Below are 13,704 nucleotides of genomic sequence, written 5' to 3' on the forward strand. Positions count from 1 at the left end.
GGTTATATACAACACATTAAACTCATATCACCTTCATTTATAACAGCATTTACCTTATAAGGAGTTGCTTATTTCTGCTTATGCTAGCCCAACTGCACACTAACCTCAGCTATCCCATAGCACCATCTTTCACCTCCACCCCATGCATCTACTCCTGTTGCTTTTTTTGGCTACTGGCTGACCTCTGACCCCTGGAGCTGATTTGCTACAGAGAGGCCTAGGATGGCTATCGACCGACTGAGGTGCGTGCTCTGTTCCCAGGCAGAACTGACTGTCATCTTCAAAGAGACACTCTGTCTCCTTACCTCTAACCCCGCTATCTCTGTACCCGGCATTTATCTGCACTTTTATCGCTATGCGTCTACGGCTCTCCTTCGCTAATAGGAGCTATTGAGGAGATGCAGCAGCGATTTTTGACAACAAACATTTGTGTGAGTGCCCTGTGAGATAGTAAGTATACACATTTCTATACTACATGAGAGGATTTGTGGCTTTAAAGCTTTAAGAGCTCAAAGTTTGATGTGTAAACACAACAACCAGCCGTTTTGGTTCGATTTGTTTTTTGCTTTGCCTGTCATTTTTGCTGTGGTTTAACACGGCTGTACTTGATGTACATTAAACAAACATTTTTGATATTGTGGATTTACAGTATAACTGTGGCTGCATTTCTATTTCAGCACATGTACACTTTTGGCTGTGTTCTAAGTAGCACAGTGACTCAGGTGCGTCTGGGAGTCCGTTACCATGGAGGCTTAAAGTTCAAAGGTCGGATACCTTCCCCGAAAAATCTCCACGGGCGAACCTCTTCTAAGTAAGCAAGATAAAGGCCCCATCTGATCCTCAGTGGTCCTCAGCAACTGAACTCTGGCCGAGATGAAAGGAGAAGCAGAAGAGCTCGTTGAAAATGACTTTCTTGTCGCTGCTTCAACTTTTAATTTCCTTAATTGATTTTCCCTTCCCGCAGAGGTAAGGGTTTGCAGACACAAAACTAATTGATTTCAAATTTTAATCCCTCTTACCGCTGAGCAATCGAGGGGCCTCTCTGCCATCGATCTCCAATCCATCCAAACTCAATTAATGTGCTGGAGACCGATGGGAGGAGGAGGAGGAACACCCTCTTTTCTTAGATTTCATTCCGTCTTGTTTTCTCCTCTTCTATCACTCACAGATGATACTCATTCCTCTTCTGCATTTGGTAACATTTTATTATACAGCCATGATGGATGGTGTTTTGCACCCAGCATATTTTCACCAATGATCCTGCTCTGTATCAATCATTTCCCAGCTTTATGTGTTTCATAATACATTTTCCTCTTCTGAAAAATGATGCTGATCCGACAAATCTAGATGCTGCCAGGTATTGTCGCATGGGACACATATTAATTGCATCTGGTTTATAGCTTGAAATTTTAAAAGACTTTTGAAAGATTGTGTTTTAGACCAATGGTTTGCTCATCTATTAGCTAGCTAATGAACTAGCTAATTAGTTGTTATTTCTGTGGCCTACTAGCTAATTAAGTTAACCTTAGCTTAGTAATGTGCTAAATGGTACTTCAAGGAACCCTAAACAGACATCATTGTCATGCCCAAAGACCAACACGTAGCAGCAAAGCCAGCCCTCTATCCTGTATGATTATTAGGAAAGGTTGACCACTATGCCCTTGTATTTATCAGTGGGTACATGCGGATTACGATGTATTCTATGTGTATTCTGTAAAATATTCTAATATTTCATTACTTACCTTAAAATATTTTCACATTTTTTGCATTTGTGACAAAGGCTCCTCCCATCCAATAACTTTTACATTGTTACTTTTTTTTTTTAACCTATTTTATGTTATATTTTTTCTAGATGTACATCCCTGAAAAGGTTAAGTGTCTCATATCAAAGCATTAAACAGGGATTTCTCAATTTTCTGTGTGAAATCCTGTCCACATGAGCTGTCTGTCTACATGAAAATGCAAAAAACTGTGGTAAGTCCTCTCAAGTGCATGCAAAAACAACATAACCATAACTATATAGAAATGCTGGTCAATCAGAAACCTAGAAACAGAACAATACAGCAGAGAATCTGGTAATAAAAAGTTCTATTTTTCAAGTTTTATTTATATCGCGCCAATTCACAACAGCAGTTGTCTCAAGATACTTTCTATTGTAAGGTAAAGACCCTGCAATGCTACAGAGAAGACCCCAACAATCAGACACACCCATGTGAGTATTCACTTGGTGACAACGGGAAAGAAAAACTTCTGTTTAACAGGAAGAAATCTTCAGCAGAACCAGGCTCAGCCATCTGCCGTGACTGTTGATGTTGCAAAATAATAGCTTTAGTTTCCTCGTCATGAACACAGAGCAACAAAATTTAAAATTATGCAAATCAAATTTTTATAACAAACAATATTTGTTATATTTTCGTATTTTACTCGCTTTTTACTTTCATCTCTACTGTTTTTTCTCTGCAATATTTCATTATCGTTTTCATTTTAGTCCATTTTTTTCATGTGTGTATAAATAGATATAGATACAACTGTATGTGTGAGTTGAGAATTATCATGAAATTGTATCCAACTATCAGAAATTGTTTTGCAAATTGTATCTTAATTTTGAAATTTCATCTGGTGATGAATCTGATTTTAAGAGAAACAAATAATTTTTATCAGATTACTATCCAGAGATGACTCTTTCTTTTCCTTTACCTTCATGCTCTACTTTTTTGTTTCTGTATTCATCTCAATATACATCCGTCACATGCCTTCCTATATTTCATATCCTGTTCCCTTGACCTTTTTGTCTTGGATCTGTTCTTCATTTCACAAACTGTACCAAGCTTTTTTTTTATCCTCTGAGGCACGGTAAACAGATGAATATATATCCTGCTACAGATTTGATAAATGTTTTGAAATGCTATCCTACAACCTGCCCTTAAACCTTCCTTTTTAACTTCACATGTAGAAAACCCTGATCTCGTTTTCCTTTTTATTGGACACCCCCTTTTTTGTTGTGTTTTTTGCAGTGCTTAATTTTATAGCTGTCTGAATGCTTTTTAAAGTCCTTGTGAACCTTGGAAGCCATTATAGTATAGTGAAATTAAACTAGTGCGCTCTTGGACTTCCACTCAGACTTCGAAGTCTCCAAACTTTGGCACTGCAAAGGCATTGAAATGAATTGTTAAAAATATCCTCCTGCAGTAGTGTGTGATGAACCTTATGTGTGTGTTTGGGGGATAGAATTGACATCAGAGCCTGGGGGAGAAGATTTATGAGTGTGTGAATTAGGGTGTGATTATGGCCCAGATTTAGTGGTGTGCAAGAGGGAGTCGGCAGATCTATGTATGAAAGCTGCGGGTCAATGTGACTTCAGACTCAATTGTTCCTTTATACGGTGTACTCAAAGAACACCCTGGGACTAATGTGATAAACTTGTACTTTAGATTAAAACAATATCAAAAATAGATTTAATAAAGAGTGTTCTGTCGTGTAACTGATTCAGTAAAAGGACTAGATGTTACAATCCCCGATAATGCATTGCTTTAAATGGAGAAAATCTTCTCTTCTTCTTTCTTCTGTTTAGTTTTCTACAGGTTATTTTCTTCTATCTATTCACTGCAACTGAGAAGTAATACTTACCTGTGATGAATCCAAGATTAAAAATTTTCTGCAGCATTAGTCTCTTGGATTATTTGCAGCAGTGATTAGATTTTGAATCACAATTTTTTTTTTTTTATCAGCATCTGATAACAACTCTGGAGTAGATGTCACTCATAGGGATCGTTTTGCAGAAAGCAGAAAGGCCAGCTGTCAGGGCGATCGCTGTGTGGAAAGAAGGAAGTGGACCCAAACACAGGACCTGCAGACTGATGAAGGATGTGAACGGTGTTTATTATATGGGAAGGATGAACGGAACATGAGAGATTGACTGACTGGCTGACTGAGTAACTGACTGACTGAATCGCTGGCTAACTGAACTGGAAACACATGTGGGATTAACAATGATAAGACAAGGAACTGAGGGAAACTGATAGCTTAAATGCCAGGCTAATGATGATGATAGGAGACCAGTGAGTACACAACTGAACTTAATCTAACTAATCACACACAGGAAGTGGAACAGGACAAAATACACACACACCGAGGCTACCGTAATAAAACAGGAAACGTGAACATGTGTTGATGAAGTTGATGACTAGGGCTGGGTATCGTCACTGATTTCTAGAATCGATTCAATTCCGATTCACAAGGTCCCGAATCGATTCGATCCGATTTGAATCGGGGAAATTTTGCCTCAGACAGTCAGAAATATTATAATTCAGATCATGCATCAGTACACAGCAAATTCAAAAGTGTTAAATATTTTGGTGTTAATAGTCTCCTTGCAAAAGTAGAGTTAATTTTACTCTAAGCAGAGTCACATTCTTTTAATGTAACTCTGAGGTGTAAAATGATAGTAGTTAAAATCGAGTGTTAAAAATGAGTGTTTCTCTGTCAAATCTGGAGGTGTTACAATGGAAACATTAACTCTTGACCTCTTAACTCTGAACTCCTACAGGGGCTATGACACCAACAGAGTAAATTCACAGACTCCGCCCCCAGCACGGCTCCAATCGAAGCTGAAGTGAAGCCGTTTCAGAACATTTTGCTCTACATATTTGAGTTGTTTGCCATGCTTGGTAAGTCATTTTTTCAAAGATTGTTTCAATTATTATTATGAGCTTTTACTTCTGTGGCTCTTTGGAGTTGAGACAAAGCTGTGTGAAAGGCATTAGCCATGTTGCTCGCTGATAGCATAATATTCTGTTTTAGCTAGCTGAAAGGTATTGTTTGCGGGCAAATACCACAGCCTTGAAAAAAGCTTGCATGTGAATTTTCAGTCAAACGTTTGGTCAAATACACCTAAAACAATGTCTAGAATGTGAAATGTTGGTATAATGGTGCTACTTGAAGCCTGAAAACGATCGCCCATAAAAAAAACAAAATAAAAAAAAACGAGCAAACAGCAGTAGCAGGCGTCCTGACTGGGTTCTACGTTAGCATTTAGATCCCTCCAGAGTTTTGTGCACACGGTTTAGGTAAAAATGAAAAAGGTTGCGGTTTTACATTTAGTTCAGTATTACCTGTTGCCTGTGTCCTTGTCTTTTGGGAAAATACTTTACACAAGTAATGGCTCAAAGAGGATTCCTTTTTTTTTTTTTTTTTACTGTGCTGCAATTGTTTACTGGATTATTTGTGCCATTAATTAGTGTCAACTAATTTTTATTCAATCTCCACACAGGATATGCTTGTGAAGATGGAATATGGGGGAGAGCAGAAGTGCGTTGAAGTTCCACAAAGGGATGAATGAAGGACATGCATATTGTATTGAAGAAATAAGTGATGAGAATGCTGTTATTTGCATTTACCATGTCAGACCTTTTGATAAACAAAATTCTAATGAAAGTGAGAACATGTATACTGTTACATCTTTCAGAAAATGTTTTGAAATTGTGGTGCACAGTTCAGAATAAATGTTTTTCAAAAACCATTGCATCTTTTTAGTAAATGTTTATTTCCAAAAGAAATTTCTAGAAGTTCAGAACAGTAAAATTCCCGCTTTTTAGAATGAATTAGAAGATAACTCTTACGTAGTTAAACTAAAATACTCTTTGAGAGTTAATATATAAACTCTTAACACCAAGTGTTAAATTATCAACTCCAGACAGATTTGGTGTTTAACACTAAATCAGAGTTAACGTACCAACTCTCCAAAAAGAGTTAAATTAACACTCTCTGGTGTGGACCCATATAGACACTTTAATAGTGTTGAAATCAAATCCGACAGTGTTAATTTGGACATGCTGGATTTGCTGTGTACATTTCCATATTTTTATATCTATAAAAAGAAAGCTGACACTTGCCAGACTTTATCAAAGGTGTAAGCATCACAGCAGATGCCTTTGTGTCAAAGTAACTGAGGATAACTGAGGATAAAACACAGAAAAACATAAAACATGAACTTTCCTGGCCTGGGATTTTATAAAAAATATTCTGCAGTAGATCAAAAACGAAAGAAAACCATTAATCAGCATATGAACAGTACCTGATGCTGCTGAAGCAGAGCAAAGTTACAGAGGTTTTATTAGAGACACAGCTAAGCGTTTTGCAATTTTGCATAATTTTAAAAAGTTTAAATTTGTTCAGTAGCCTATCGAACAGCAGAAATGAGGCTTTCTTTTCAGAAGTAAGTAAAAGGAAAAACACGACAGCGCTGTAAACAATGGTAGACTTGTGCGTAATAAGCAAGCGAATAATGCAGAAAACAGATTTTTAGATGGGAAACTGTTCTTGAAGTACACAGAAAGAGAGAGAGAGAGAGCTGTGTATGAAGTTTGATTTTATCGTGGTGGAAGCAAAACACCGAAAGTAAGAGGAAATTCATGAAAATGTTTATGTGAAGCGAAGTTTGGATCTTCTTTTGCTGTCAATATTTAGCCAATATTGGTTGGGAGAGAGATAAAACCTGCAGCTTCAGAATCCAGCGCAAAAAGGACATAAACACAAAGAACGGACCCGTCGAAACATCAGAATCAGCGAGCTGTCGGCTTTCAGCCCCGACTGTGTTCGTGTCGTCGGGTGAGAAAGGCGACATCTCGCTGATTCTGATCCGTCGGCGTTGCTTTGCTTTTGTGTCTGTGCAGAAGCCGTGTACCTGCTCTCATTTACTGTTTAGCTGTTTGATGGTTGTTGAAATTTTGTGAGGTTTAACCTGAGATTCTTGTGTTTCGGGCAAAATAAATTAATATAAAAAAAAATCGATTCAGGATTTTAATGAATCAATATCATGTTTTCCAAGCTAGAATCGATTTTAATCGATAAATGGATAATCAAAACCCACCCCTATTGATGACCACTGTTTCAACACCTGTTATCTCCAACTAGGATTTTAGGTTTTATTGAACCAGTTAACACAAAGAAAGCCTGGCTTTCTAGTATACCCCTTTCATTACCTTGGCAACTTTCCCATCTTTTAGCCTGTGGTGGTGGTGTTGTGTGGATTATGATCAATCGGTTGTTTCTTGTAAACCTAGTGGAGTTTTTAGTAAGAGTTAATCATTTATGAAAATGCCACAAGTGAGTTTTTATCTATTAGAATCATTACTAAACCACAATAATTCAAAAAGCAGACATCAGGTTTTAAAAAGTCATGGCAAATGATCAGTTAATCGCTTAATTTTGTCCCTCCAAAATCTAGCTTCTAAGCTTTCGGGAAAACAAGATTCAAATTGATGTTCTGTTATATCCAAAATAGTCTTTTGAGATAATTTTGTGAAATGTCACTCTGACCGTTTACCATTAAAAAAAAATCTCTTAGCACTGCCAAACACTGTGGATTTAGGGCATGTCTGGCACCTTTTTATTATATCAGTTTGACTTGGCAGCAGTTGCATATGTTCACATTAAGCAATTATAAGGTGTTGGTCTGAGGTGTGTAGTCACAGTCTGCATATGTGTTACTGCACAAGCAAATTTCCAATCTTCTGCTGAGATTTCACTTTTCAAATCTAAGTACTCTCTGATGAGCTGTATATAAACAGAGTATAAAATTCTTATGCAGTGTGAGCTCTTTCTTAAAACGTCCTTTGTAATCATTATTTCAACAGGTGCTTGTGCTGGTCTGGGCAGTGAATTGTGCTGCTGTGCTTTTATATTCCAGGAGCATTTTAGATATTTATTAGCTGAAGGATGACAGGAGAATGGCCACACATATGACTGTGTGGCCACTACCAGCTCCACCACCATCATCAAGTTTGCTGACGACACCGTCGTGGTGGGCCTGATCTCTGATAACAACGAGACGGCCTACCTGAAGGAGATTAGGAATCTGGAGAACTGGTGCCAGAGGAACAACCTCCTTCTAAACGTCAGTAAGACAAAGGAGCTGATAGTGGACTTCAGCACTAAGCAGGAGAGGAACTACCAGACCCCCGTCATCAACGAGTGCCCAGTGGAGAGAGTGGACAGCTTCAAATACCTCGGAGTTCACATCACGCAGGACCTGTCATGGTCCTGTCACATCAACACCGTGGTGAAAAAGGCCCGACAGCGTCTCTACCACCTCAGACGCTTGAGAGACTTCCAACTGCCCTCCAAGGTGCTCAGGAACTTTTACTCGTGCACCATAGAGAGCATCCTGGCGGGAAACATCTTAACCTGGTTCGGGAACAGCACCATGCAGGACAGACGAGCTCTACAGAGGGTTGTGCGGTCAGCTGAGCGCACCATCCGCTCCGAGCTCCCTGACCTGCACTCAATCTACAGCAGGCGGTGCTGGACCAAGGCCAGGAAGATCGTGAAGGACCTCAGCCATCCCAACAACAGACTGTTCTCTCTGTTGAGGTCAGGAAAGCGATTCCGCTCCCTGAAGACCAACACAGAGAGACTGAGGAGGAGCTTCTTCCCGCAGGCGATACGGTCTCTCAATCACACCACCACACAGTACTGACCCACACATACAGTTCTTACACACACACTGGACTTTCTGGACTTTGGTTTTGCACAACACTGGTCACTATATTCTTCATTTCCGGTTAATACTTGTACAGCTGCTGTTATTGTGTATATATTTATTTATATTTAGATTTCTTCATACATTCTTATATAGTTCTATATTGTGTATTTTGTTGTACAGTTATTTTATTTTCAACTTTAATTTATATATTTATCTTTATCTTATTCTTCCCAGTTAAATTACCCTTCATTCTAATTTGTGTTGTACAGTTATTTCATTTTTAACCTTAATTTATATTTTATTCCTTCCTAGTTAAATTTACCCTTTTTAATTTTTCATATTTATTTCCTATCTTATTCATAGCCTTTTCCTTTTTTGTTTTCTTTAGGTCACGAGCAGTTGTCCAAGCATTTCACTACATATCGTACTGTGTATGACTGTGTACGTGACAAATAAAATTTGAATTTGAAATTAGAAGAGGGAACAGGACCCATTGTCACCTGTCAGCTACGGGTCTCATAAAGCATATGCTGTTTTTCCGCCTCAATTTTGTCCTATTTTGAGAATATAATATTCTCTTAAAATAGGACAAAATTGATGTGGCTCAGGAAAGTCCTGTATGAAAACAGGAAGGTGTCATGATCCTGGCCAGGATTTGTACCCAGGTCCAGTTTCCTGTTTGATATTTTCCATTTGACATTCCGTTATATTTTGATTTCCTGTCCTCTTATGTTCCCCATGCCTAGCTTGTGTTTCTGTGATATCTCTCGTGTTTAGTTAGTTTTGTCTTTGTGTTTACTTTGGCGTATCAAGCTCATGTGTCTTAGTCTTTGTCTCTGTGTTAGTTTCCTGATTTATTTTGATAGTCTCTTGTGCATGTGTTGTGTTCAGTTTTGGCTCGTAAATGATTGTGTTTACCTGAGCCTTGTTTTCCCCAGCTGTGTCTCGTTCCCTGATTACCTTGTGTGTAGTTAATTTCTCAGTTTTCCTTAGCTCTGTGTTGTGTCGTACTGTTTGTCTGTGTTTGCCTTGTGTATTTGCCTGCATGGATTACGTTACTTTTGAGCCCTGCTTCTTTCAGCTGTCTGGATTTGCTGCCTCACATAATAAAGATTTGTTTTTTGTTTATTAAATCCTATCCTGGAGTCTGCATTTTGGTCCAGATTTTCCATAACCACGACAGAGGGACCAAACGTTAAAACAGAAGTAAAATCACATTAAAAAGTTAAAGACAGATGTGCATTTTTTTCACCCACACTTCACCACTGAAAACCAGTCTTTTCGATTTGTTATTCAATGTCTTCATATTCATATTAAATCTGGGGCTACAACAATCGCCTGCTTGTTTGAGTGACTGCACTTTTGTTTCTTTATAATACACAGCTGAGCCTTTATTGGTACAGTTTGTATGGTTACAGCTTAGTTCTTTCACTATTGCCACAATTTAAAAATCCTCTAGGATTCGAGCTTTCCACTCCGGCGCTGTATTACTTTTCATTATGCGTCCAATAGCTCTGTACTTATGGTTTGATTCTTTAGCGTTACACTGTTAAGGACTCTATTTCTGGAAGGGTTTCTGCTCCGTGTGACGTTTTCAAAATTATTCAGTTCGCCTGCCAACTTCATCGCAGCCCTCCCTTCTCAGTTTCTCTTGGTGACGGGAGCAACAGAGCTGGATGGATCGAAGTTGGGATTAGGAACGACGGGACCATTTTAGCTCACCATACAAGCACTGTCTCTAGACCCATCCCTGTCCCGAAGGCTGTTGGCACACCAATGATACGAGATGAAGAATGACAGTAACAGCAGCGCAGATCGTGCACTCTGTGTGTGGAACTATTGTCTGAAAGTGTACACGAATGCATGTATTCACAGGTTTTCATTATGCATGTGTCTGTGCATGCCAGCGCCTCCAAGCATCTGCTCCAATATGGCAAGATATCAGCCACCGTTCACACACTGATCCTGATTGCAGTTCCCATTATATTATAAGAGGAGACCCACTCACATGGAAACCATCAAATGAACAATTGGCTCAAACTAGGAGACTGACGTTGATGGATCTATTACGATCCAAACTTGGGGCGAATTTCGAGAGATTTTTTCTTTATCCCTTTTTTTTTTTTTTTCGCCTTGGATTCCAAACTTTAAAAAGGATGTCATTTGTTTTTCCTGGCTGTAGTTTGGAGAGAAGAGTGTAACTCTAGCTCTGGCTGCTGCAAACATAGACGGGCACACAGGGAATGTATGTTCTCTCCAGTTCGGACGCCCTGTTGAAAGAACTCCTGGGAACTTGAAGAACAAGACCGCGGCCGTGCAGGCAGGAGAATAAAAAATGCTTGCCGGAGAATGATGATGGATTCTGAATACATCTCAACTTTCCACTGGTGACGCTGTTGGGTTTTTTACAGAGGACAACACTGCTGCATAAGACTTCTTCACTGATCAAATTTCACATTTTATTTGATGTTCTTGGAAACAGCTATATGCAGAGTTTACATAAATTGCTTGATACTTGGCGTGGCAGCGTTAGTATAAATACGAGTAAATAGATTACATGCTGTGCAATGAACTTACTGTTTGTTTAACTGACATTAGTGCTATTGGCTTAAATTGTGTGTTACACTCTGTTTGCATTCTTCATCAAATCCCATCAAGCAGAATATTTAGAAAATCTCATTCTGCGTATGTTCTTAAAGGTTCATGCACACATAGCAAGAATGCTTAAAAAGAAAAAAGCAAACATTCACCGTCTTGTTTTTGTTATTTCGGCATTTGTTTTATGATTACGACTATTCAAACTATTCATAAAAAAATTATGATCTATTATTATTTAGTACAACCAGAATCTTAGTACATAATCATAGTAAATGTATGTATAGATGTCTGTATGTACCCAATCTCCTCTATAATGGGTAGATCAAAACTTGAACATCCTCCCTCATACAGCGAATATTAACATCTGCAAAAAAAATGCAGGTCTTTTGAGTTTCGTATGCATTTTGTTCTCTTCATGATCCCCCGGAAAATGTAATGCTACGTTCTCCATTTGTGTTTCTTTCATGTCAACGTGCATCGCCTGTACTGAAGTCAACAAAATTTCTGTATGCGATGGAATTCTCTTGGAGTCACCACTACACACACAGAATGAAGAATTTGAAAAAGCACCACAGGCCAGGCATAAACCAAATTGGCACACAAGTTATGCCAAAATGACCATTTACTGCTATGTGCTACACCGTTAAAGGGTAAAATAGTTAAGAATTTTATAATCCAAATAACATTCTTTATGTTAATTTATTTATTATTTATCTTTACCTTTGAATATTTCATTATGAGCCTGATTTAAATGATTTGTAACTGTTTTTTTTTTTAAATTTGCATTGCTGTGCTGTGGCAGCTGTATTTCTATCTTCCATATTTTCCCTATAAAATTGATTATTCGTGAGTAAATTCCAGCCTTAAAATATTTGGAGAATACCTTTTTGGGCATCATGTAGTAGGAATTAAATGCTTGAAAAACAGCTCCATCACATCAGAGTGTCCTATGGGCAGGTAACTGCTGTGTGAGGGTGATAGATGAAGTGCTCTGTGAACAGGGTTTGCAGCGCCTTAAAGATAAAATTACCAACTGGTGATGTATATTTTTGGATTATTTTGGAGAGATAAAGAAGTTTTTTTCTACTCTTTTTGTTGTTATAGCTATATTCTTACATTAGTTTTTTCCCCCCAAAGTTTCTTTCGCTCAGTTCTCAAATGACAGGTTAGGTTTTCAAAACACTATTTGAAATCCTCTAAAATCTTCTTCTCAGAGCATTTGTTGTGGTTAGCATTTGCGAAGGATTGAGGAGATTTGGGTGAATAATTAAGTACAATTGTCTACAGTTTGGGAAAAAACAATCTTTGGATGTGTCTGTGAGCAAAGTAGATGATGATCATTGTGTCAGAAATTACATGCAGAATAGTTCATCTAATTGTCAAAATGAGATGAAGCATATTTTAGAGGTTGAGACTGCTCAGATTTTATAAAGGAAACAGCCTGCCTGTGGAGGAGGGAGTGGAGTAAGGATATGTGGCAGTGAAGCAAGGAGACAATTACAAGGAAGATGTAGAAAAGAGATCTGTCACATCTTGCTGCTTGTATAAGCTCTTTTCATCATCTCATCAGCGCTGAAAACTTCAAAAATGTTACAAGAAACTTGCCAAAGCAACTGAGAAGAAACTTAAACATGGCTAAAGGGTTTTTTTGGGTTTTTTTTTTAATGAGACAGCTTCTGTGTATCTAATCCTGGTGGGCAAAAAGCTATCCTACTAAGTTTCAGGCATCCAGCTCTGGCTGTCAGAGCAGAAGCCCCTCCCACCTTCTGAATAACATTGTGGAGGGGCTTCCAATCAGATAAAGGTTTGGTTAGAGGGACGGGGAAGGGAGCTAAAATAGCTTGTTTCAGAAAGGCAAGTGGATTATGAGTTAAAAAAAAGAGTTAGTTTGAAGATCACCCTTTTTTGTTCATACACCACTCTGCCTTTAATCACGAGTTATTATGATTCATGGGCTTTCTTACACTATTTGTGTTTTGTCATGCCTTCCTTAATTCACCCCCAAACAGTGTCAGCAGAGCCTGGGCCTGATTCTGCTGGAGGTTTCTTCCTGTTAAGAGAGTTTTTCCTTACCGCTGTTCCTAAATACTTGGCAGTCTTTACCTTACAATATAAAGCGCCTTGGTGCAAGTGTTGTAAGTTGGTGCCATACAAATAAAATTGAACTCAATTTAATTAAACTGAGTCTGATAATATAACTTTGGAACTTGAGATTAGTATAATGGCTCCATTTTAAATACCTGACAGATTAACCTTACATATGTCTTTTAAATGATTGACATCATTGCTTGCAATCAGAGCCCATTATATTCATATATATTAAATGGTTGGCGGTAGCACAGTAATAGAGTCCTTTCTATCATCTCATGGTATGTGTCATCATTCATATTGCTAAGCCTTATTCCCAAGCTATCAGTGGTATGGTAAGAATGAAGTGTGTCACCCCTGACTGACCTGAAAATGGCCCGAGATAATGTCAGCAGCATGGTGACAGCACTGTGGTCTAAAAAGGAAAAAAAAATAGTTTGGCTTTGTGCTGTGTCCTTGTGGAAACCACTTTTTTTTTTGCGGATGGGAGGGGGGGCAGATGATGTGTTGTCTGATTTGGACCAGGCGTGGAAATA

The 13,704-nt window shown here is 38.4% G+C and overlaps 2 protein-coding genes across 2 annotated transcripts in view; one reads left to right on the forward strand and one right to left on the reverse strand.

Annotated features, from left to right (window-relative positions):
• The window catches only part of LOC308401601 (uncharacterized protein), a gene marked incomplete at its 3' end in the record, with an annotated part of 160,699 nt that overhangs the window by 98,728 nt on the left and 48,267 nt on the right, over positions 1 to 13,704 (reverse strand). The window lies entirely within an intron of this gene.
• LOC308400999 (uncharacterized protein) lies at positions 7,096 to 9,683 on the forward strand (the record flags this gene model as incomplete). The annotated part of the gene is made up of 3 exons (XM_080889066.1): positions 7,096 to 7,104; positions 7,724 to 8,445; positions 8,871 to 9,683. 3 exons carry the CDS (start codon positions 7,096 to 7,098, stop codon positions 8,917 to 8,919), a joined length of 780 nt encoding a protein of 259 aa, XP_080745192.1. The 3' UTR covers positions 8,920 to 9,683.

The sequence above is a fragment of the Rhamphochromis sp. 'chilingali' genome (assembly GCF_963969265.1).
Source record: "Rhamphochromis sp. 'chilingali' genome assembly, chromosome: 8".
Lineage (NCBI taxonomy): Eukaryota > Metazoa > Chordata > Actinopteri > Cichliformes > Cichlidae > Rhamphochromis > Rhamphochromis sp. 'chilingali'.